This window comes from Epinephelus lanceolatus, chromosome 8 (assembly GCF_041903045.1).
Source record: "Epinephelus lanceolatus isolate andai-2023 chromosome 8, ASM4190304v1, whole genome shotgun sequence".
Taxonomy (NCBI): domain Eukaryota; kingdom Metazoa; phylum Chordata; class Actinopteri; order Perciformes; family Serranidae; genus Epinephelus; species Epinephelus lanceolatus.
The window spans coordinates 2,655,193-2,679,329 of record NC_135741.1 but is presented as its reverse complement, the minus strand read 5'-3'; the positions used below and the strand labels follow the sequence as shown (position 1 = coordinate 2,679,329).

The window sequence follows — 24,137 nt, the reverse complement described above, 5'->3', positions numbered from 1 at the left end:
ATGATCGGCTTTCTGACTTTACTGAGTTTCCATCATGTGATGAAATCCTGTGGGATCTGGGGCTCCTCCCCCTGGAAGCTCCTAGTGACGAAAACTTAATTTCGTGTATTTGGTGAGCTACAGCTGGAGCAGCTACGTGACACGCCCTCTAGCTTCATTACTTGCACTCCTTTACCTACACGTCAGTCCACTGTTAGCCCCCTTCATTCCTTGGCCTGGAAGCAGTTAGGGGGACGCCGGGGGTGCTTTGCTTGGCCTGCTGCCCTCGTGACCCGGCCCTGGATAAGTGGGTAAAAATGGATGGATGGAATATCACTTATGTAAATGATTAAAAAGTCAGTACTTAGCACTGTGTGATGATACGATATTGCCACACAAAAACATTGCAATATTATGCTGTAATTTTTTCCCCCACCCCCTGTAATGAGTAGACGAGACAGTGTGAAAATCATTATAAATGTACAGGTAGGCTCAGACCCTGACTGATGGAAAGAGGAGGCGTGTGTGTGTGTTGTGTTTGGAGGAAGGACTCCATCATTTTAAGGAAGTAAGGAGTTCCTTGTTTACCACTGAAGAAGAAAAAGAAACAGCATTAAATTGTTTGAGTCTCAACATGAAAGTTCATCATGCTTTCATCTGCTTCTTCTTCCTCTGTGAGTACATTTCTGTCTCTCTTTTGGTATTGGTTTCTTTATTGAGCGTTTGTACATGTATGTTTGCTGAGGCACGGTGTGGGGACAGTACCTTTGGTAGAGAGGTGAAGCCTCACATGAACTTAGAATATGTTTTGACACAGAATGAGGGCTGTTGATTTAGATTTATTTTGGAGAAAAAGCTCTAATAAGCGATCTGTATGTGGCCAGTAGACAGAGGAACAAAAAATATTTCAATGTACATTTGAGCATGTGAGTATTGTTTTAGGACCGGCTTAAAAAAATGCTTTAAAATAGTGTATTATTAGTGCGTTTAATATCCACACAAACTTTTTACTAGGAAAACAGCGAGCACAGTTATTACCAGTTTATTGACTAACTGAATATACAGCCAAGAACAACTTAATAAACAAGTTTTCTCTGTGCCAGCAGTCTGCAGCTATCATCATGTTTCTTCTTTATCTTTATTACATGCTCGTTTTTAGGTTTGTAACTAATGATCGATTCATTTGCAGATTATTTTCTTGATTCTCCCATTAGTCATTTTCCGCATTGAAATGTCAGAGAATTGCGAAAAATGGGTGTCAGGATTTACTGGAGCCCAAGATGATCTATTTCATCAGCGTGTTTTATTCCACCATGAGTCCAAAACCCCAAAATGTTCAGCTCAGTATCAGTTTTAAAACCAGACATTTGAGAGGCTGGAATCAGAAAATGTTTGGGGTCTTTGCTTGAATCACTAAAATGATGAATCAGTTGTGAATGTCGTTAAGTTTGTTAAGTGTTGCCGCTCTCGTTTTTCAAAATCACTAAATGCCATTTTCAGGACGACAGTTTATGTGTTCTGTCGCTTCAACCTGACTGTTAATGGAGGTTGTTGTAGCATCATAAATTCAAAATTACCTGCTGTATGTCGTTAAAAAAACAAGATCTGACACCCACAGACAAACAGAAACCTTTGAGTCATAGTCAAAATGAAGCTGCAGCATTTTGAAACAGCGGTGTGGAAATAATGTGTTGCTGAAGTGCAGGTTCCCGAAACACTGTCACAGCAGAAAGGACAAAATAAAACTGCAGAAAATGAAAAGTTTGGCTGAATTAAATGGCTTCATATACAATGAAATTATTTTTCATAAAATGTTGTTTACATGTTTATCCAACAACAAAAGCTGTAGACAGACAGAAGTTCAGTCAGTTCTTTGATCTGATAAGAAAGAGTGGAACAGAAGATGATGTTGAAAATCAGTCTGAGCTTGTGGTTTGTGGCTGAAGTCTGGACTCTTTATGTGCAACATTTAAAATATGTCTCAACTCTATTTTTAGTTTAAGGTCCAACTTTATCATCAGTTGACAGTGAAATTTATTTTGCGCCCTCAGACAGCTCTGCTCAAGTAATTTACCCACAAATCAGACAGTTTGTTTATTTCAGTATTTCATAGTGCTATGCTTATAAAATGCACTTTATTCGATCAAAGCACTTTATTCCATCAACACACTTTAAATAGCACTGTATGGCATTACTACTAACTCTGCACTTTACTTCCATGTATGAATATATTGTTTGTCTGTTTCTGAACTATTTGGACTGTTTGTTTTAATTACTGTTTTTGTTTTTTCAATCGTCTGTGACCTGCCAAGGGACAACGGATGTAAATTAGCAGTTCTGCTAACTCCAGCATATTTACAGATGTATTATACTGATGTTCATCAATATGCATTGTCCCTTCCAAATAAACGCTTAAATAAATGAATAAAATGATCTATTTTTGTGTCTCTGAGAGTAAAGACTGTCCACTCTGATAGACGGTTCATTTGCTCTAAATAACAAGGAATCAGTCACTTATTAGGGGTCCGCTCATAATTCCAACATCCCATTGTTCTGAAATCTCAATGTTTCGACATCCCATTGTTCCAACCATATTAAAATGGTTATGGTTTGGGTTAAAATTATAACTTTCAACATCGTTTCTACTTCCTCAAAACAGGGCGACCGTTGTCCTCATGGCAACAGTAAACAACACAACAACACGGTCTCTTGCTGCTTGCTTTTTCAACTTTTTGCATTCAATCAATCAATCAATCAATCAATCAATCAATTTTATTTATAAAGCCCAATATCACAAATCACAATTTGCCTCACAGGGCTTTACAGCATACGACATCCCTCTGTCCTTATGACCCTCACAGCTGATCAGGAAAAACTCCCCAGAAAAAACCTTTAGAAACCTCAGGAAGAGCAACTGAGGAGGGATCCCTCTTCCAGGACGGACAGACGTGCAATAGATGTCGTACAGAACACATCAATTCTAATTCAGAATGCAGCAGCACGTGTACTAACAGGAACTAAGAAACAAGATCATATTTCTCCTGTTTTAGCTTCTCTGCACTGGCTCCCTGTAAAATCCAGAATTGAATTTAAAATCCTACTGTTAACTTATAAAGCTCTAAATGGTCAAGCTCCGTCATATCTTAGAGAGCTCATAGTGCCATATTATCCCACCAGAACACTGCGCTCTGAGAACGCAGGGTTACTTGTGGTCCCTAAAGTCTGGAGAAGCTGGAGAGTTTTTAAGGACTTACTAGAACTACCTGATAATAGAGAGTTACAGTAATCCAGCCATGAGGTAACAAAAGCGTGGACCAATTTTTCTGCATCTTTTCGGGTCAGGATAGGCCTAATTTTAACAATATTACGCAGATGAAAAAATGCAGCCCGTGAAGTTTGTTTTAAATGAGAATTAAAAGACAAATCTTGATCAAATGTTACTCCGAGGTTTCTTACGGTAGTGCTAGAGGCCAGAGCAATGCCATCTAGAGAAACTATGTCATCAGATAAAGAGTCTCTGAGTTGTTTGGGGCCAAGAACAATAACTTCAGTTTTGTCTGAATTTAACATCACAGCATTGCAACATTGAGATTTCGGAACAATGGGTTTAATATGGTTAGACCAATGGGATGTCGAAACTTTGAGGGCTCACCTCACACTCCACCATCCAGAGATAGTGTTAGCTGCTGACGGCCAACCTAAAACTAAACCCACTCGGCTGAAAAATCAACCAACACCAGACACACAAAACTACCAACTGTGAGAGAGCTCAGAAAATAACACAGTACATCACGTACTTCATGTGCAAAGATCTGCGTCCACACAGCGCTGCTGAAAACAAAGGCTTTTGTTACATGCTAAAGACACGTGAACACAGGTATGTGACTGACGTGAGATTTGATTGTAGCCTCCGCTCACATCCACATGGATAAATGTCGAGTTTTCTGTCAGATGTTAGTTTCATAAATGAGGGTCCCTGCCTTTGGAGCAGCTCCAGACTGCATACTTGATGACATCACAGATTTGAGACTTCTCTGGTTTCTGGCTTTGAGAGAGAGCAGCTCATGTTCACTGATACTGATTGAACCTTTCCAGACCATGGCAATAACATAATGGAATTCTTATTTTAGGTGGGGTTCTCTTTTAATGTGAAGAAGAGAGCACTGTGACCAGGAAGTAAAGGCACTAACTACTGATTGTCCATCTTTCCAACAGCTCTGCAGGATGGAAACACTGGTCTCATCAACGCCCAAACCATTGTCTATTCAGGAACTGAAGGAAACGATCTAGCAGTTGATTGCTCTTTTCCTAATTTGGTCATCAGGAAGTTCTTCTGTAAGGAAGAATGTAAACAAGATGACATTCTCATTGAAACAACTGCTTTCACTGTTCAGAAAGGCAGATACAGCATTAAATGGAGGACAGAAGGAAGAACTGTACAATATTTTGTGACCATCTCACAGCTGAGAAAGTCTGACTCAGGACAGTACAGGTGTGGCTGGACCAGATTTACGTCATCATACAACTATATTGAAATCATTGTTATAGATGGTGAGTTTCTACTAAAAGCCATGAAAGTGTGTGTGTGTGTGTGTGTGTGTGTGTGAGTGTGTGTGTGTTGTTAACACTGACAGTCCCCCCCAAAAATATTCAATTAGTATTAAATATTTCTCAGTTATTTATGTTTCATAATTTACACTTGCAAACTGGTGGTTCTCTTTGAGTGTCAGAATCATTAATCAAACAGAATCAAGTGAGATTGTGTGCAGATGATCAGATCATATATTGAATTGTTTGTGTGAAACTCTTACAGCCACAGACTGGTTGAACTGGACAGCTCCCAGTGTGACTGGGACTAAAATCAAAAACCGTAATTATTGTTATAAGACAATGTCATCTTAGGGTGCTTTCACACCACCAAGTGAACTCAGGTCTGTTTGTGTGGTTAGTACGGTTCGTTTGGGCAGGTGTGAAAGCTGTTAATCTCAAGGTGCTTTCACACCTGCCCTGTTTAGTTTGGTTCAGTCGGACTCAAGTTCATTTGCCCCCTCAGTGCGGTTTGTTTGGGCAGGTGTGAACACAGCTGCTGCACAAACTTCTGTCAGTCACCAGAATTTGATTTCCCCATGTGGGTCCTGATGGTGCAGGATGACAAACGCCAAAACTGTCCAATCAACCAGTCACCTGTCAGACAGTAGAACTTCCTGTTTACTCCTCTTGATTTGTTTGCAAAGGTCAGTGTGAACAGGAACCAAATCAAAACTTGAATGCAACAATCATTTTTCCTTCTGGTTTGACCAAATGAACTGAACTGCAGGTGTGAAAGCGCCCTGAGAGTAGAGATAATAACCACTGCTCATACTGTTAACAGCACTGCTGACTGGAGATTCTTCTGAAGAACAAACCCTCCATACAAGAACTGGAGGAAACATTGTTGTGGAATGTTCCTTCCCTCGCTCTGGGAACAGGAAGTACTTCTGCAAGGAAGAATGTAAAAAAGAAGACGTTCTTGTTGAAACAACTGATTTTGAAGCTGAGAAAGACAGATACAGCATCAGATATGTAAAAGGATTTTCATCAGGAGGATTTCTGTATGTGAACATCAGTCAGCTGACCAAGTCTGACTCAGGACGATATGTGTGCGGTCTGGACAAATCTCAGCGTCAGTGGTTTAGGATCAGTGTCACAGATGGTGAGTTTCCACTTGAGCAGAGATGCACAGTATTTCAATTAAATGTATTTTAAATATGTATTTAATTACTCTGCTTCTCTTTCTCTTCTACTGTTTTGCACTGTATCATACTCTGCCGTCATGGTGCTGTTTGAGATCTCAAAAACGTACTTACCTCACTGCACTTGTATGTTTATCGCTCTTGTAAAAGGCATCTGCTAAAAACAAGTGTCAGCCTCCGGGGCTGGAAAATGAAGACTAGGAGTGCCAGAACTTGCAGTTCATTGAATGACCACTTGAGGATGGCTCCAAAACACAGTCAATCCTTTTAGTCCTTCATGTTAAAATACCCAGCTTTACAGCAGAAACAAACAAGTTGTCTGTCTAGGCTGGAAGTAGTCTATATATATAGCCCTGTTTCCACCAAACCCTTTCAGTCCAGCACCTTTGGAACCAGCAGTAACCCTTCAGACATGGTACCTAGACCCTCGGTATGTTCAGACAGTCCTCTTAAATGTGGGCGGGGTTGTTGTCACTCACTGCTCCGTCCAGCACTCGCTGTATTTCCTCATCAGCGGTGACACAGATGGAAGTCTGCACCTGGTTTATCGTCCACATAACGATTAATGTATATTTTTAAACACTTGAAGATCCACTCGTTACTAAAAGTGTCTGTCATATAAAAACTAAACTGATGGTCAAAGTTAACTTTAGTAACAGACACACAGGAGAATCTCATTTCTCTAATAAGGACTTCTTTGTGTCTGCAACTTTTTGTTGTTCACAGCCCCGACCACTTCTACACCAGACCTGAATTTCCCTGTGTTTTCATCGGCAGTCCCATCAACCTTCACACCAACAACAACACAGAATTTAAGTTCCAGTTCAGAAGGCTCCACAACTCCATACACTGAGACAACTAGAGGTACATCTATAGGCTTGGGCGGGATCACAGTATAACAGTATAGAGCCTCATAATCTGAAAGCCACGCCCCCCAAAGGAGAAACGAGGCCCACTTTCCCCTCCACTTCTTCACTCGTTCACTGTCATTCTGCCTCCGCAGCCGCGCCTTCAAGTCTCCACATCTGAATTGCTAGCTAGCTAGCTAACATTATTAGCTACAGCTAGCTAATAATTAGCTAATAATAAGATGGCAAAGGATTATTTTAGCACACTATGCCTACCAGAGAGGCAACGTATATTGATAAACTTAATACTGCCGGTCTACCTCAGTGTCCCTTCTCCTTACCTTGCTCGTCTTGGAAAAAACATGATGTGGAGATTCTTTTTAAGAAGATGAGCATTTGGGCATGCTCAGCCGTCAGCCTGCTCCTACTACCAGCACATGGTGTTGTTTTGAGACATGCCTCTACATGCTGGTAGATTGATACAAGTGCTAGAGCGGACCGCTGGAATGGACTGCTTGAATCGTGGAGCGCTGGGCTCAATTATAAGAGAAGTTGCATTCATACTGTCAATGCTTTAGCTTCACATACATAAATACAGTTAACTGTTACTCTAACAAATACATTTGGCCGTGCAGCCCACCACACAGCAACTTTTCGGCATTTGGACTTAGGGAAAACTCAACAGGCTGGAAACGGAGGGGAAAGTGTGAGGGGAAAGCGGGCCTTGTTTCCCCTTTGGGGGCGTGGCTTTCAGATTATGACGCGTTGCACTCTGTCTCTATACCAGGGTATTAAGTAATCCCAGCTCCCTGTCTCTATTAGGTCATTTCTATAATGTTGTCAGACACTGATAATAACATTTGGAGCATTTAAGTTAGCGTACAGCTCTGCCTTTGAGTTTATACCATGTTTCAGGGGACGTATCCCTGTCTCTGTATTTTGTTTTGATCACAGTCTGTTTTTTATAAAAGTGCTCATAACACTTGTGGCCAAATGTGTCAAATGTGGCTCTGACTTGCGGCTGAACATGTCACCCATTTCATAGAAAATACAGAAATATATATATGTCTGAATCACTGAGGAAATGAAACGGCATGCCTGGCTCTGTCAGAAACTCAGGGTTTGCTGAAGAAAACCTGCCAACGAGCAGGTTCGGTTCACAGAGTCAGTTACCATAGTTACTGACCCAGAGTTTAAGTATCTGTCAGTGTCAGTGTGAAACAAACTTGTTCTCTTCAAACGACTACAGATGTGCTGCTGTACGTGGGTCTGACTCTGCTCGTCATGGTGATAATATCACTGTCTGTGCTGATAATTTACAGGAAGAGGACCTCTAAGGCCAAAGGTGAGGCAACAGGAAACACACACACACACACAGGCCACACCACTGCAACTTCCCATTTCTCACAGAAAAAAAAAGGTTTTATTTAAAATTAACTTCTGATACAGAACCACCATGTACAGTTTATGCCAGAATCTGTTCATGTGTTCATGTGTAATGTTTCCATCAGACTAGAGCAGATGTTTCATCAGTGTTGTGTCATTTTCTAAACTCACTGTTGTGTTTTTCAGACACTCCTGTGGAAACAGAGGTGAGATTGAGCAAATCTGAGCATCACCAGTGTTTGTGAAACCAGCTGATATTGATTTAAACCAAACCTCTCCCCTCCTGTAGACCAACCGAGTGTATGAGAACTTCAGAGAGGACAGACAGAGCAGATCTCCTCCTGTGGACAGCTCTTCAATTCACACTTACGCCATGTATAGCAAACCGAAGAGAGCTGGAACCAGCGATGACTTCAGCACTGTCGCTGCAGCTCGTTCTCAAAATACAGTAAGGAAAACAGATCATATTATTTGAGCTGTGAGCTCAGAAAACCTTAGGCTGTGTCAGCCTGACCCCTTGCACAGGCTGTTAGTTTGAACAATGTTTGACTCAAATATCTTAAAAGTCTAAATATGAAAAATCACCCAACCAAAGGATGGATGATAATGTTTATTAGTTTGTGATGTCAGAGACAAACAAGCAGCTGTACTTGTGGCAGCTCTGTAACAAACAATGAACTGCAGTTTAAGAAAACACATGCACGCAGACACAAAACGTATAGAACATATAGAGAAAATGCAACAACACAACAGAAACAGTTTCCCGGGGACACTAAAAGGTGATGCACACAGCTGGAACACGCTTGTTGACGTGGTTTGTAGCTTATGAAATTATTTAAGTCGGCTGCCCAGCCCAGTTTACATCTCCATGGCTCACAGCCATGAACTAAGGAGGTATAAATTGGGCAATAGGCCCTATAGTCAACTTTTAGTCAACTTATTACTGCAACAAAAATAATCCCACTTGCACCTGTCATATTTCTGGTCTCATCCTCCTCCTCATCACGACTGGTGTTAGTCTGTCCCTCAGCTTCACGGTCCTTGGGACTGGGAGCACCACCTCACGTTAACTGCATGATGCATCCACAGGAAAAAAGCAAGCACATATTTTCTTTAGTACAGGTTTAAATTATAATGACTTAATGCAATACCTAGTAGGCTAGCTGGCCTCTTGAAACAGACACCTAGAAGAAATATGCAATTTGCCAAAGCCAACCTTCCACATTACACACTCACGAACGTAAGCTAACGTTTACACACCTGCTATAATGGCACTGTCGGCTCCAGCTCCATCTCCATCGACCAACGCCGCGGCCAAACAGGTCGGTTATCTTGGAGCACTTTGCTGCCTCTTCTTGTAAAGATTTACATTTTTTTATTCGAGGTTTTTCCACACCACCCTTTCTTTTTTATCGGCTTTATCCATGTTTCTTTCTCCTTTCTCAGTAGCTACCACTAACGAGCAAACTAGCCTGGTCTGCCATGAGTAATGACTGATGACGGCGGCTGAGCCAATCAGATTTCAAGAAAAATGAGAGCCTCTTTCGTATTGGAGGAGGCTGCTCTTATCTCCTCCTTCAAGCATCAAAACAAAAGATTGACACCTACGTTCCCTCTGAACATCTCACAGCAAACAAACAACATGGGAGGGACGCACATTGCAGTACTGTCAGCTAGCAACTAGCTTGATATTCACTAGTCCCACCGGCCCACTTGGTGACCAACCCATTTGGATTCGTCCCAAACGTCCCGATGGCCAATCCGCCATTGACCACATTGATCATAAGTGACCTGCAGATGTGTTTTTATTGTGATCATAAAACTATAGCAGAGACACACAAGTGACAAAGCTGTAGTGCAGCTGGAACACAGCTGCATCTGACAGGCACTATGTGAGAATCAAACAGTCCTTCGACACTTTGACTTCTTCTTGTTTTCTTTTTCCAGGCTGAAGACGATTCGAGTAGACTCACATATTCGGAGTTGAATTTTTCCAACCAGGCCGTCGGCTCATCCAGCAGCGCCCTCTGTGGTGACAGCGATACCGTTATCTACTCAGTTCCTCGGGTGTAAACGAGCTCTGAAGCCAGCCGTGCTGAAGATCATCTGTCAGTGTATTCCACTGCTCCAACGCTGCTGCATTTCTTCTCCCAACCTGCAACCGACAGATGGTTAAGATTAAGTGACTGTAAATAATCTGAAACATTCACGTCTCTCTGTGTGACGTGACCTGTTCATGTGATGAGAAGTTCTAGTTCTGTCCTCAGTGACATCACCACAGATGTACTGCCTCAACAATCTGCTTCAAGCTAGAGATACTTTTACTACTTCAGTGTTTTATGGAGTTCATTTTATAATAAGTTATTGCAACGTTATTAAAGTATCATAACCACAGTAAGTTATTTAGGGTTAGACAAAAAAATTCATGTTTGAGATAACACTTTATTTAAATAGTCCACCTGGTATTTGTAACATTTTACAAGCTTATTTTTAGTTGACCTAAATTAATCTACGTTCATATATTGTCACATATACTCTGTGGTCGGGCTGCACGATTAATCGGTTCTTGCATCTTTGCCATCTCATCTCTAAGTGACGACGATTCACTCGCTCCTATTTCCCTGTGCATTCATGATATCATTCATAATATGCATTCAAATACTGATGCAAATACTGATGTTTGTCATTCGGAGCGAACCAACAACTCAAAGTGTCGGTATTTGACAACCTGAGAATAAGACTCAACAATCAGCTATCTTTGTCCAGAGCTGCACCTTAAAAACAGCCTCAGAGGATCAGCGCATGATTAAGACCTGACCACAAGCTGTATTAACAGAGCCCTCACTCTGCATTAGAAAGGGACGCACTTAAAACAGCCAGAGAGCTAATAGAACAATTGTGAAGCATCGGGGGAAGAAAACTCAGAATTTGTCCAAAAAAAAAATTCCTATTAAGTATGTTTGATTGATAAAAATCATTAAAAAATGACATAATGCAGACAGAGAATCATGATAAAAGTTTCTAAAAAGGAAAACTCATCTCAAACCTGTTTTACACTGCCTGTTCGTGGTGGGAATATCACGCAATTATTCCGCCTCGCTGTGCTGTGTGTTAGGTGCGATCACAGAACGGGAGGTCATCATTGTCTCCCCTCTGAGCCGGGAGCCGAGGTAGTAACAGCGCTGAAATGATGTCTGTATAAACGGGACGGGATCATGGTAGACACAGGTGTGATGTTTTGTTTTGTGTGAGAACCACTGTGGGAGATTTTAAAAGTAGCTGTTAGCAGTTAGCAGCTAACTCAAAGAAGAGCAGTGGCTGGAAAAACAATGAGGTCCAGGAGCTCCTTATCCTTCGAGCCCCGAGCAGAGGACGGGATCAGCAGCCATATAACAGGGACAGTATATCATTGTTGCTATGTTATGTCATTGTTATTGTTTATAAAATTGTTTATTTTATGTCACGCTAGAGGTCGACACTGCACTCTTTTGATTGCATGATGCTGGAATGCCGTCTATAATCACACCCTGAAGCTGCATGATGCTGCGGTCAGTTAGCTCTGTGCTCATTTCAACTTCCTGCAGTTAGGGGTTAATTGTACAGTTTATCAGTTGGTCCGTTCTGTGATTGTTATGCATTGAATGTAACATGAAATATCTATAAATCACATCCCTTAGTGAGGCGTCATCAGTTTACTAATGATAGAAAAGAGGTCCCTTAAAGCAAAATGTTGGGAACCACTGCTTTAGTATAGTGCCTACCATTAACCTGTCTGAGTTTGGGTGTTGTGTATATTTGGATTTGCACCTCATTGCTAATGTTGTTTTTTAAATAGTATTTTATATTTGCACTCTAAACTGTATATGTGCACTTTTTTTCTACCTTGCATTGCAACTGCTGCACAACAATTTCCCTTCAAGATTAATAAAGTTCTTATCTTGGAGAAAATATTTTGTCATCTTCTTTTTATAGATGTGTTTTAAATGTGCATTCTTGTCTTGAAACATCAGATTATACTGGACTGAATATCAAAAAGATTGTCAAAGAGATCTATGTCTGATAATTAAACCACTTTAACTTAAAGCCAGTTACAGTTTCAGTGTGAAACCACCACACACACACCTGCAGGTGATGGAGAGAGGAGGAGGCAGAGCTGGGTTGTGTTCAGAGGAGGGACTCCATCATTTAGAGAAGTGAGAAGTTCCTGGTTTGTCAGTGAAGAAGAGAGTGAGACAGCGTTAAACCATCAGTGCCTCAAGATGAAACTCTGTCACACTTTGATCTGCTTCTTCTTCCTCTGTGAGTACAGTCATTTACTGTTACCTTATTAAGAACCAGGCAGGAGATCTGCACTCTGCGTTAAAAGCTCCCAGTAGTTTTAATAGATAGCGTTTCGATCTTACATCAGATCTTCATCAGGCATTTTGAAATCACTTTTAATTCAGAAAATATCAAAGGAGGCCAGCACTCTGTTTTTTGCTCTGCTGCCGACATTAAAAGACCTTTAAAAGGACATTTGTGAGCGCTGGTCTCCTTTGTTATTATCTAGTTTTTTGTGGCCGTGCACCTCATTCATTTTTTTCTATTTGAGTGTGCTCACGTGTTTGTTCTTTCAAATCACGTTTAATTCACTCAGTTCTATCAAATCCATCGCCTCTGCTTGACAGTTGAATAGCCTGTAATTCAGCAGGAAATAATCAGCCGTGTGTGTCTGACCAACTCTGTGAGAGGACACCAGTTTAAACCTCCAGACTAACATGTTGCACATGAAGAAACAAGTTATGTTTCTGCTTCTTAACAGTCACATGGATAAGTCAGAGTTTACAATGAACCTGGGGACAAATCCTAGTTGGCTCACATTAGTTATTTGTTGAGAGCATAAATAGAGAGATGTTGAGCTTTTCAGATGATGATCAGTAAGTGTGTGCTCGTAAATCAGCCCTTAAACCTGTCACACACTGCTGGAGACATGACACACACATCATTTTATACAACCTGTCATCTTGACTGAAGGTTCTCCATGATGTCATTAAGTTTTGTTGACTAAAACTATGAAGGATAAAAATGAGTAAAATGGCATTAAAACTAATAAACATTTTAATCTCAAGACTGAATCTAAAATAGTCACTGGAGAGTATTTTTCAGTGCTGATTCGCTGCAGCCTGTGTCTCAGTTAGAATGAACTTTGTTCCACTGAGCGTTAACTTTACTCATCCGTACATCTTTTGCACAGATAAGGTTCACAGCCTTTGTTGCACTTGAGTGGCGTGGTTGTGTCGCTGTCTGTCTCTCCTCCAAGCAGAGCAGTGAAACACCGTGCGCCATAGATGACAACACAACTCCAGAGACTCTCACACTGAGCTAATATAAGAAAAACAAGTTCACATAACTTTGATAAATGACTTAAATAAACAGTTGCATACTGCATGTTCGTTCATGGTGTGTGGCACTTCGTCATAGGCAGGGCTCAGCACACACACAGGAGCTCTGTGGAGAGAGAGAGAGCAGAGAGATGGCGATAACTGCACTCGCTGACAGATCTATGGGATCAGATGGGGACATCCCCAGTTATAACAGCAGGTTTATCAACTAACGTTTTCTGGAGGTTTCAACAGCATCTCAATTTTCTGTTTTTCAGGGAAACCAGAAACTTTCAGCTGTTCCGATATGCAAATATATTCTGGTTTTATGTCTCCATGCCAGCGATAGCCGTGGTTGGAGGCATGATGTTTTTCGGGTTGTACATACGTTTGTCCGTCCCATCCTTGTGAGCACGATATCTCAAGAACACCTCAAGGGAATTTCTTCAACTTTGGCACAAATGTCCACTTGGACTGAAACCAATTAAATTTTTGGTGGTTAAAGGTCAAAGTCACTTGTTGTGAACAGACATTGATGTAAACTCTAAGTGGAATTTGACTGCTTCACGAGGGCATAAAACTGCATTTTTCATGTACATAATCCAAGTTCATGTTTTATAGTAACCTGTTTTTAAGTCGCAGTTACTATTTTTTTGGGCTATGTCGTGTTTTGTATCTCAATTATGTCTTGGTGTGATTTTCCACCTCGGTGGACGATAATTCTATAAAGTATAAATAAATGTCATCTTTTGAACTTGCCCTGGTGTTCACTTTACACATCTTTAATTATTGCGGAATCAGTTCAGTACTTTTTACAGTATACACAGATCCAATCACTGTTGTGCTGTGACTGTACTGTGCAGCTCACAGAGTGATTTATTTGGGTCTGTGCAAATATATCTGTAATTGTTTATTTTTTCAACAGCCCTGCAAGGCGGAAGCCCCGGTCTCGTCAATGCTGAAGGACATCACATCTATAAAACTGAAGGAGCAAATATTACGGTTAAATGCTTCTTCACTTTCTCTGGAAGCAGGAAGTACTTCTGCAAGCAAAAATGTGAAGACCTCATTCTCGTCAATACAACCACTGACAGCGCTGAAAATGGCAGATACAGCATTGAATATAGGAAAAAACATTTGCTGTCTCATCCTGTTCTGCTTGTGAACATCACACAGCTGACAAAGTCTGACTCAGGATGGTACCGGTGCGGTCTGGACAAATCTTGGATTCAAAACTCGTACAAGGACTTTGAGATCATTGTCACAGATGGTGAGCTGCCGATGTTTTAAAATACCAAATATATGTAATCTAACAACTTCCCTTACAATTCCATAACTGCTTTCATTGATAAATGCTCACTTAAAACCACCAGTTCCAACTGAAAAATAAATACCTGATAAACTGAAGCTGCGACACAGACACACTACCGTTTACCTACTGCTTCAAGCATTCTTTTAATGCCTCTTTGCCGGCAATAGCAGTGGCCAGAGGCATTATGTTTTCCATCCGTATGTTCATCCCATTCTCGTGACCATGACATCTGAAGAACGTCTTAAGGCAAATTGGAGTCAACAATGAACTGATTAGATATTGACGGTCAAAGGTCAAGGTCAGTGTGACCTGGGATCTCATTTATAAACATTGTGTACGCTTAAAACAAGGCCTGAAAGAAGTGTACGCCACTTCCCATGCAAGACTTGTGATCTGTTAAAACAGACTTGATTGAAAAACTTTGACTTTATGCTAATGAACATTTTGGAGTTGGGAATTTAGCGACACAAATGATGAGGTGGAAGCCTGATTGTAGAAACTGTCAAATATTTTTTGGCACACTCCATTTTCGGCTTTTGTCCACACCAGAGCATGTGAGTGGAGCAGGTGAAAATTTCCGCTCCTTGCTCGCAGACCTGTCACTTTGCGCCGCTTGTCCACGCCGCTTGGTTCTGCGCATTCTTCGCTCCGCTCCATCATAAATTTTATCCCGCTCCACTCGCTCACCACTCCACTCAAAAAAACTGCGTCGTACTACCCTATCCTGTAATCTTCTATTCACAAATAAAACATGAGCTTGGTAGATTCTCCGGGGAAGCCCTCTCCCCGCAGTTAGGGACCGTTCTCCACGGTACCGCTGGCAGGGTGGAAATAAGTCAAAGTGTAGAGGAGACGGACCAGGTTAAGCGGCTGACCTCCGGGGAAGCCCTCTCACCTCTCCCCGCAGTTGGGGACCGTTCTCCGAGGTACCGCTGCTTCTCTTCTCAGTTTCTTTTCTGAAGTACACAGTAAACTACATAGTTTTGAAAGAAAATAGTGTTCTCTGGGAGAACATTCTGGGAGGGGCATGAGCGACCGGAGCGAAATTGGAGAGAGAGATAAGGCTCCGCTCCACCTTTTAAAAAAATAGCCGCTCCTTGCTCAACACAAAATCCTCCCGCTCCGCTCACATGCTCTGGTCCATACGTTCATTCTTAGTGTGGATCCTACACTCTGTTTCATAGATGAGACCCCTGGTCCGTCTCATTCTTGTGAATGCGATATCTTAAGAAGGCCTTGAATTAATTTCCTCAAATTTGGCTCAAACGTCCACCTGGACTCAACGATGAACTGATTAGATTTTCATGGTCAAAGGTTGAGGTCTGTGTGACCTCACAAAACGTGTTTTTTGGCCACAACTCAAGAATACACACACTGACTGTGCAGGCTGGAGTTTTCCTATGAAAAACAATGCAACCAAATTTGTATAATAATTATAATCTTTATTCATAAAGCGCTTTTCAAACAGAGTAACAAGGTGTTTTACATGTCAGCGATTAAAACTGAAAAGACATGAAAACAACAACTTTTAAAAGAACTGATAAAAACACTTCAGTGTTTCTGAGGGAATAAAAAACAGTTTAAATGAACTTAAAACTCAGTTAAAATCAGGAAAGGCTCTCCAATAAAAGTATTTTTTAAGAAGGGACTAAAAAGAGATCACTGACTCTCCCTTTAGTTTTAAGCCTGGAACAGAAAAAAGACCTCTGCTGCCCAAGGTGTGTGTGTGAAGCATTCATGTTTCCTCGCTTCTCTCATTGTGTGTAAAAGCTGCTCATCGTCTTTCATTGTGTCTTTGTTGTTCACAGCTTCAGACACTTCAGAACCAGACTGGACCCTCAGCTCCACTTTAGGAAGTTTCACACCTTTGTCAACTTCCCCTGAAACCACCACCCAGTCTGGGCTGCAGCAGACTGAGAGTAAAAAACATTTCGGTACGTTTACAGTTTAAGAGTTCCTCTAAATGCTCCAGTCACAGCTGAGTTGAGACCTTGGACGACTTTTTGGAGTGCACACAAATCTTCACACTTCACTATGAGATGCTGACGAGAGATTAAGGTTAAACAGATTCAGTAAAAAGAGCAGATAATTGTGCAGGATTTTGGACCCTCTGCACATGTAAAGAGAGCTGAACAACAATCTGTCATGACTCTTACATACAGGATGTTAAAGGGGAGCTACACCCATTTTCAAAACTCAGACATGTTATCCTTATGGTCTCCCTCCCAAACCCAAAAGCTAGAATGCTGAAACTCAAATTTGTGATGTCACATAAAGTCGGGAGCTGCTCCACAGACAAGTAGTTGGAAAAAAGTGTTTTAGATGACAGTGAGAGCAGCCAGGGCAACGTTCTGACTATGGGCCGGATCTGCTAAAGGTTTGCGTGTATACAAACGTGTGCAAACTCATTGCACGCGCAAAAAAATGTACAAACTGATTTACTAACAGTGCGCACTAAGGGTTGCGTCTCTCAAGGTGCAAAATAGCGCGTCTGCATCCAGTTAGTACGTTTGCTGCAATGAATATGCAATATGGGGCGTTTACACACAATTGTGCATGTGCTGAGAGGAGAAAATGTAAATATATTAATTTGGCACATGCACCGTGATTTATCAAACCTGAAAGCAATTTTGCGTTTTGTGTGAAGCAAGCAACACAGGCTGGAGCAGAATGCCATGCCGGAGGAGAACTCCTCCTCTCTGACATACTAACACACACACACACACACACACACACTGAACTCGCGATTGAATGAAAGAATGAACACTGGAAGCGGTTCAGCTGCAGTCCCGCCGGCTGGCGCAGTCACTGTTGAGATTACATGCGTTTTTTATTATTAACAAAATGGTTTTTTACTGACTGTATGAATGGTTTTGTTTTCAAATAAATATTTGGAAACGAAAATGTATGCTTTGGTGTACTTTTACAGAGTTTTGCAATATGTATATAGCCTACCTGTACGTATCAAAATGTATAATTTTCGGCAGCGGTCGGAGATATAAACGCTCAGAAGTCTAGTGTGTTTCATTTTTGTAACTTAAAGGCTTCAGAAAACATACAAGACACATTTTTAGGAAAAGTCATAGGAAGAGAAGCTTATAGGTTTTATCTGAACAGAGTTATTTGCATTATAAAAACCCAAACAGACCGTCGTGGCGGTTCTAGTGTTAAACATAATGCTGTAGATTAGAATACGAGTGCTAGTGTGACCCAATAAAATTGGGTAAGAGCATTGCAAAGTTAACCAAATCAACATGTACTGAAAAAAGATGATTGAAATCACTTTTTAGATTCCAAACATTATTATCAAAGGAAATACTCAGTCTCATTAATGTCTAATTATGTTAAGCCACGCAACATCATACTAAAGACACATTGTTTCAGTCACAAAATATATCAGGCTATAGGTCTAACATTTATCGTAGCAAAAAACAAAACTTAACAGTTCTTTATCGTATAGCCTATTTTACACAAAATGAATATTCATAGCCAGTATAAGAAAACTTAAACGTGACAGTTGAGTGTATTATTTGTGTTTCCTTTTACGCAGGTGGAACTTGCCCGCCGTGCGCACCTCTCCTCCCTCTCCGGTCCCTGGCTGTTTTTTTTACCAACAGCATTTACTTTTTCACAGATTTCTTCCCATTTAGCGTTCCTTTGTGAGACAGTCAGGTTTCTTTGCTGTAGCTCATTTCAGCATTTATTGGCCTCATCTACCAACACCTCTCATTCCATAGGGTCAAATTTCACTTTGCGCTTTCTCTCCAAACTCGCCATGCTGCAAACCATGAAACCCGCAAAACCCTCATTTAAATAGGGTGTCTCCAACATGTTTGCACCTCTTGTCATTTACGCAATCACTCTTAGTAAATCACCCGCAAACTGCGGTTCAGCCCCACACGCAAAATTCTTGATTGCGCAGGCAAATTAGTACACACAAATTGGGATCTCAGTAGATCCAGCCCTAAATGCGTACATTTACTGTTTCAGAACTGAGAACTCTTCAATAGAATAAAGATCATTTGGGGTTTAATTAAGAAAACATTCTGTGGGTCCACAAAATCAGGCTCCCATTCACTGTCTCTGGAGCAGCTCCACACTTTAAACCCTGTGACATCACAAGTAAGAAACTTACATCGCTTGTTTCTGGCTGTAGGAGAGCAGTGTCATTTACCTGCTCAGACGAAGCCACAGACAGTTATTCATCCTGAAAAAATCTTCAACTTTTTATTGACTTCAGAGGCCCATTACTCTGTCTCTGTATCACCTAGAGTGTTTCACTTTCACAAGAAACTTCAGAGAGTTTTCTTTCTGGCAAGACCTCATGCATGCATGTAGTCAGAGCGGTTCAGAAGCTACAGTCATTTTAATTTGGGTATGTCATTTTAGGCGGTTTCGCTACAAAATGGGGGTGGAGTGCAATTAAATGTAATACTTCATAGCTAATGTAAGCTAATCGCTAACCTGGAAATTTCAGGACTTCTGTTGCCAGGCCAAGGAGCAAAGGGGGCCGATTGTGGACTAGAGCTTAGATCGGGCCCAAAAGATCCAGTCCGACTCCACCCGAGCCCGTGCATGTTCTGTCTGAGCCCATCCCTTTAACTGTAATTACGAGCCCGAGCCTGGTTTAAACCCGACATTTTTTTTAAGGATACAAACATGGACATTGAAGGCTGACTCTCATCTTTCTTTCCATGGCAAGCTAGTCTAAGTTTCTAGAATGCACTGCAGTGTTTCTGCTGGAATCATAATTGTCTGTAGTGCTTGCAGTCAGCTTTGGCAGCAACCCGGCAGAGATCTGCACTCTGCTGAGTGCACTTTCCTGCTTAAATCTGTGAACTGAGTGTGTATAGGTCTGTATTTGCATGCATTGCATTTGCTGTATATGTATGTGTAACCTACCACAGGGAGGCTGCTGTCTGTGGGCGTGGCTCTGGTTGTCAAAATTGTTCTGTTATCTCTGGCTGTGCTGTTTTTCCGCTGCAGGAGGAGGGCCAGTAAACCCAAAGGTAAGGCAACAGGGAACACACACACACACACACACACACACACACACACACAAACAGCTGAGCCATTTTACACTTATAATGAAATAATTTTCACCTGGTAGTTGGCTCTCTGCTAGTTTTCACATAGATTCACATTCTCTAGCCACTTTTTCACTCACGCTCAAAAAACCCACTAACCCCCGCTAACATCTGGCTTTTTAATGTAAAAAGAAAGGTTACAGTCAGCATTCACTCCCAGGTCAAATGACTCTGCAGTAGTCACAGGTATTTATCGGCTCTGGCTCCGCTCAGCTTCGATGGAAATACAACACCCAGGTAAATGGACTAATTTTAGCCCCTTTGCAAAAAAACATGCCGTCTATCTCCACCCACGCAGCGTTCGAACATCGATCCTAATTTAGTTTACACCAAGGTTAAGAGAGACTGAATAAGAGATTTAAAAAAGAAGTAACCACCATTACATTTTCACTGGCCTCCATGCTGCTCTCTGCTGTTTACTTACTTGTTTTCAGGCCAGTCCGTGACGTTGACCGTGATATACAGGTAAAAGAAAGGCATACTCATACACAGCTCTGGTCTACTGGAAATGGGAAAAGAGTCTGTAGCCTCTTTTAAGTGGGTTTTCTCATGTTTGAAAAACCTGTACACGCACACTCATTTTGGTGGAAAAGAGAGATACATTAATACACCAGAGGAACTCTATACTCAGCTGCTCCACACCATCTCAAGACATGTCAGCTCGTGACCACTGTCTTTTCCCCAGTTAGATGATTCTGGCTGAAATTTGTGCAGAAAGTCAACTATCAGACGGCCTCAGTGTTCAGTATGTGATGGTTCTGTTATCTCGTGTGTGTTTCCTGTGTGACACGACACAGATACATGAGATGAGTCTAACTAGCATTCCACTGAACATTTGTCTTTCAGAGCCACCTGTGGAAACACAGAACGCCACTGTCTCAGAGGTGAGTTGTAGTTAATTAGACACATCTGAGCATCGTCAGTGTGAATGAAACCAGCTGGTGTTGATACAAACTCCTCTGCTGCAGACCAACCGAGAGGATGAGGACACCAGTGAGGACAGACAGAGCAGACCCCCCCCTCCTGTGGAAATCTCCTCAATTTACGGTTATGTCAACTATAGCAACTGTCCCACTGCAGCTGGTTCTCAACACAAAGTAAGGACAAACTGCCAGATCCAAAGATGCAGTTAAAAAATTGCTTTTTACTGGTTGTATTCTCTGTTGAGTTTGGACGCAGGCTTTCTTATGTGGCCTGAGACATATATGCTTCACCGTACAACAGAGGAAATGTATTTTTTGTTTTTGTTTTGTTTTTGCAGAGGCTGATTACAGGAAAGAGTGTCGACGTTCTTAGAAATGTATTTTCAAACTACCAAGTTTTACTTTTGATTTTGGTGACGGTTGATGTACGGCAGTTTAGGTTTCAGATTTAAAGAGAGTTCACGTTATTTTACTCCAAAAAGGTACACAGATTTGCCCAAATTTGAATCAGCTGCTTGCTGTAGCATGTTGTCGCTCCTCTAAAGACTTTCTCTCTGTTAAGTTTTATCGCACTGAGATGTTGTCTCTGCTTCCTGCCCAGGGACTAATGAGATGAATTAGCTCATATTGTAGTTAACTGTGGTACAGCCAAGAAACTGTGCACTGTCCCTGTCAAATAAAAAATGTAATAAGGTTACTTGCTCTGTACATGCGTATCGTCAGCCCATTCTCACTCCCAAGTCGTTAAATCCTGCAGTGTCATCAGTGGATCTTGCCGTCAGCAAACCCCTCGCAGCTGTATGATACACTACTGACCACACTGTCAGAAACAGGCTCCATGAGGGTGGCATGAGAGCCCAGCGTCCTCTAGTGGGACCTGTGCTCACAGCCCAGCACCGTGCAGCTCCATCATTCACCAGAGAACACCAGAACTGGCAGGTCCACCATCAGCGCCCTGTTCTCTTCAGATGAGAGCAGGTTCACACTGAGCACATGTGACAGGCGTGAAAGAGTCTGGAGATGCCGTGGTGAGCGTTATGCTGCCTGTGACATCATCCAGCATGACCGGTTTGGTGGTGGGTCAGTGATGGTCTGGGGAGGCAGATCCTTGGAGGGTCACACAGACCTCCATGTCACAGCCAACAGTACCCTGACTGCTGTTAGGTACCAGGATGAAATCCTCAGAGCGACTGTTAGACCTTACGCTGGTGCAGAGGGCCCTGGGTTCCTCCTGGTGCAGAGGGCCCTGGGTTCTTCCTGGTGCAGAGGGCCCTGGGTTCCTCCTGGTGCAGAGGGCCCTGGGTTCTTCCTGGTGCAGAGGGCCCTGGGTTCCTCCTGGTGCAGAGGGCCCTGGGTTCTTCCTGGTGCAGGACCCGGCCTCATGTGTCCAGAGTGTGTAGGCAGTTCCTGGATGATGAAGGCATTGATGTCATTGACTGGCCGTCTCGTGTCCCTGACCTAAATCCAACTGAGCACCTTTGGGACGTTATGTATCAGTATATTTGACGCTGCCAAGTACCACCACAGACTGTCCAGGAGCTCAGTGAAGCCCTGATCCAGGTCTGGGAGGACACATGCCTAGACATTGTCAGGAGGTCATACAGGCAGGCGGGGGCCGTACACACTACTGAGTCACATGATGAGTTGGATCAGTCTGTGATTTCAATTTTTTACTTTGACCGTTGTTATGTCATTTTGTTCTCAAGAAATTATACACTGTACATGAGTCAAGATTTTTAAATTGAGTAATACGTTCACTAAGATCTGATGTGTGATTTAAGTGTGTTTTGTGCATAAGGAGAGAATAAAGTAACCTTTTGTCTTAAAAGAAACAGGAACCTGTCCAGTTTGTGATCATTTGTCAAACCACAAGCTTCCGTTGTTTCAAAGAGGAAGTCTACAGACTGTGTTTAAAGACAGTGACAGGGAGGAAGAAGTCTGGTACCAAGATTAAGAAATTAATTTCAGTATCAAACTGGAGATCTGGAGATAAAACCTTGCAAACAGTTTACAGAAAGCAGCACACACACTGTTGTGAGATCCATCTGACAAACCAGCTGAGCACAGGAGCAGACATGACTTCATGTGGCTGTCCTGGTGATAGACTATAGAGACAGCAGTAGAGACACTTAAACATTTATTATTGATATTAAATGTTTAACTTGTGTGCACAGTCTTTGGGGCTCTGCTGGTTATGACAACAGATTATGGTCCTGATGTGAGACTCAACAGTCCAGTAGAAACAAACCTGACTGTTTTTCTTCTTCCAGGCTGCTGCGGACGACTCGAGTGAACTCAGCTACTCTGTGGTGGAGTTTTCCAGAGTTTCCACCGCCTCACTCAACAGAACAACCCGTGCTAACGCCAATGATGGCATCTACTCTGTGCTTCAGCTGACGGCGAACTCTGATGCCAGCCACAAAGACGCTTCATCACCTCTGTACTCTACTGTTACTTTCCCTCTGCAGTAACTTCAACCCCACGGTTACTCTCCCATGACCAGCAGGTGAACAGGCGTGGGTCTGCATGAGTAACATTCACGCTAAAATCTATTTTTACTTGAGACATCCTGTGAAAAGTTATGGCTCTTTTATTTGTAACTTCCACTTTTAATTAAGCTTTTAATTAAGAGGCTGTTTCCACCAAAACATTTTTTTCCTGAGGCCGTCATATCTTACTATATAATGATGAAACTCTGTGTGTGTGTGTGTCTGTTCCATGTTTTTCTCCTCACTGACTTGGTCAATCCATGTGAAATTTGGCACAGTGGTAGAGGGTCATGGGAGGATGCCAATGAAGCAATATTACATCAATTGGCCAAAGGGGGGCGCTATAGCAACCCATTGAAATGTCAAACTTTGAATGGGCATATCTCATGCCCCGTATGTCGTAGAGACATGAAACTTTGCACAGAGATGCCTCTCCTCATGAGGAACACATTTGCCTCAAGAACCCATAACTTCCGCTTATATAGATTTTCCGCCATTTTGAATTTTTTGAAAAACACTTCAAATGGATCTCTTCCTAGGAAGTTTGAGCGATCTGCATGAAACTGGGTGAACATAATCTAGGGACCAATATCTAAAGTTCCCTCTTGGCAAAAGTTGGAAAACTTACTAAAACTGAGCTTCTATAAGGCAATGAATATTGCGGAGGGCGTGGCTCATCACATAAAGGTGTATAACATCTCAAGGGTTTCACCCATCACCACGCAACTTTGTAGGCATATGACCACACATAATCTGAGGGGACCCCTCCATTATTGACCCCATCAAACAAAATGGGGGCGCTAGAGAGCTCATTTCTTATCTAGGCCTAACCGCCATATGGATTTTTACTAAACTTGGTAGATATGTAGAACAGGACGCCTCAAGGTGACTGGAGAGATTTAACTCTAATTGGCAACTGGGTGGCGCTATAACAACAGAAAAATGCTTCAAAATGGCTAAAATGCGACCGATCGCTGTGGCTCCCCCTGTGGACCAATGTTGGTGTTGTTTTCTAATGTTT

The 24,137-nt window shown here is 42.0% G+C and overlaps 1 protein-coding gene across 1 annotated transcript; it reads left to right on the top strand.

The window, feature by feature from the left end:
- The first annotated feature begins 524 nt into the window (after nucleotides 1–524).
- On the top strand, nucleotides 525–23,496 carry LOC117257996 (uncharacterized). The gene is made up of 16 exons (XM_078170390.1): nucleotides 525–653; nucleotides 4,195–4,530; nucleotides 5,351–5,671; nucleotides 6,438–6,575; nucleotides 7,809–7,904; nucleotides 8,132–8,151; nucleotides 8,235–8,393; nucleotides 9,893–9,977; nucleotides 11,061–11,115; nucleotides 12,162–12,244; nucleotides 14,231–14,575; nucleotides 16,426–16,551; nucleotides 19,525–19,626; nucleotides 20,551–20,588; nucleotides 20,673–20,801; nucleotides 22,898–23,496. Exons 1-16 carry the CDS (start codon nucleotides 614–616, stop codon nucleotides 23,096–23,098), a joined length of 2,274 nt encoding a protein of 757 aa, XP_078026516.1. The 5' UTR covers nucleotides 525–613; the 3' UTR covers nucleotides 23,099–23,496.
- Nucleotides 23,497–24,137: the final 641 nt, after the last annotated feature.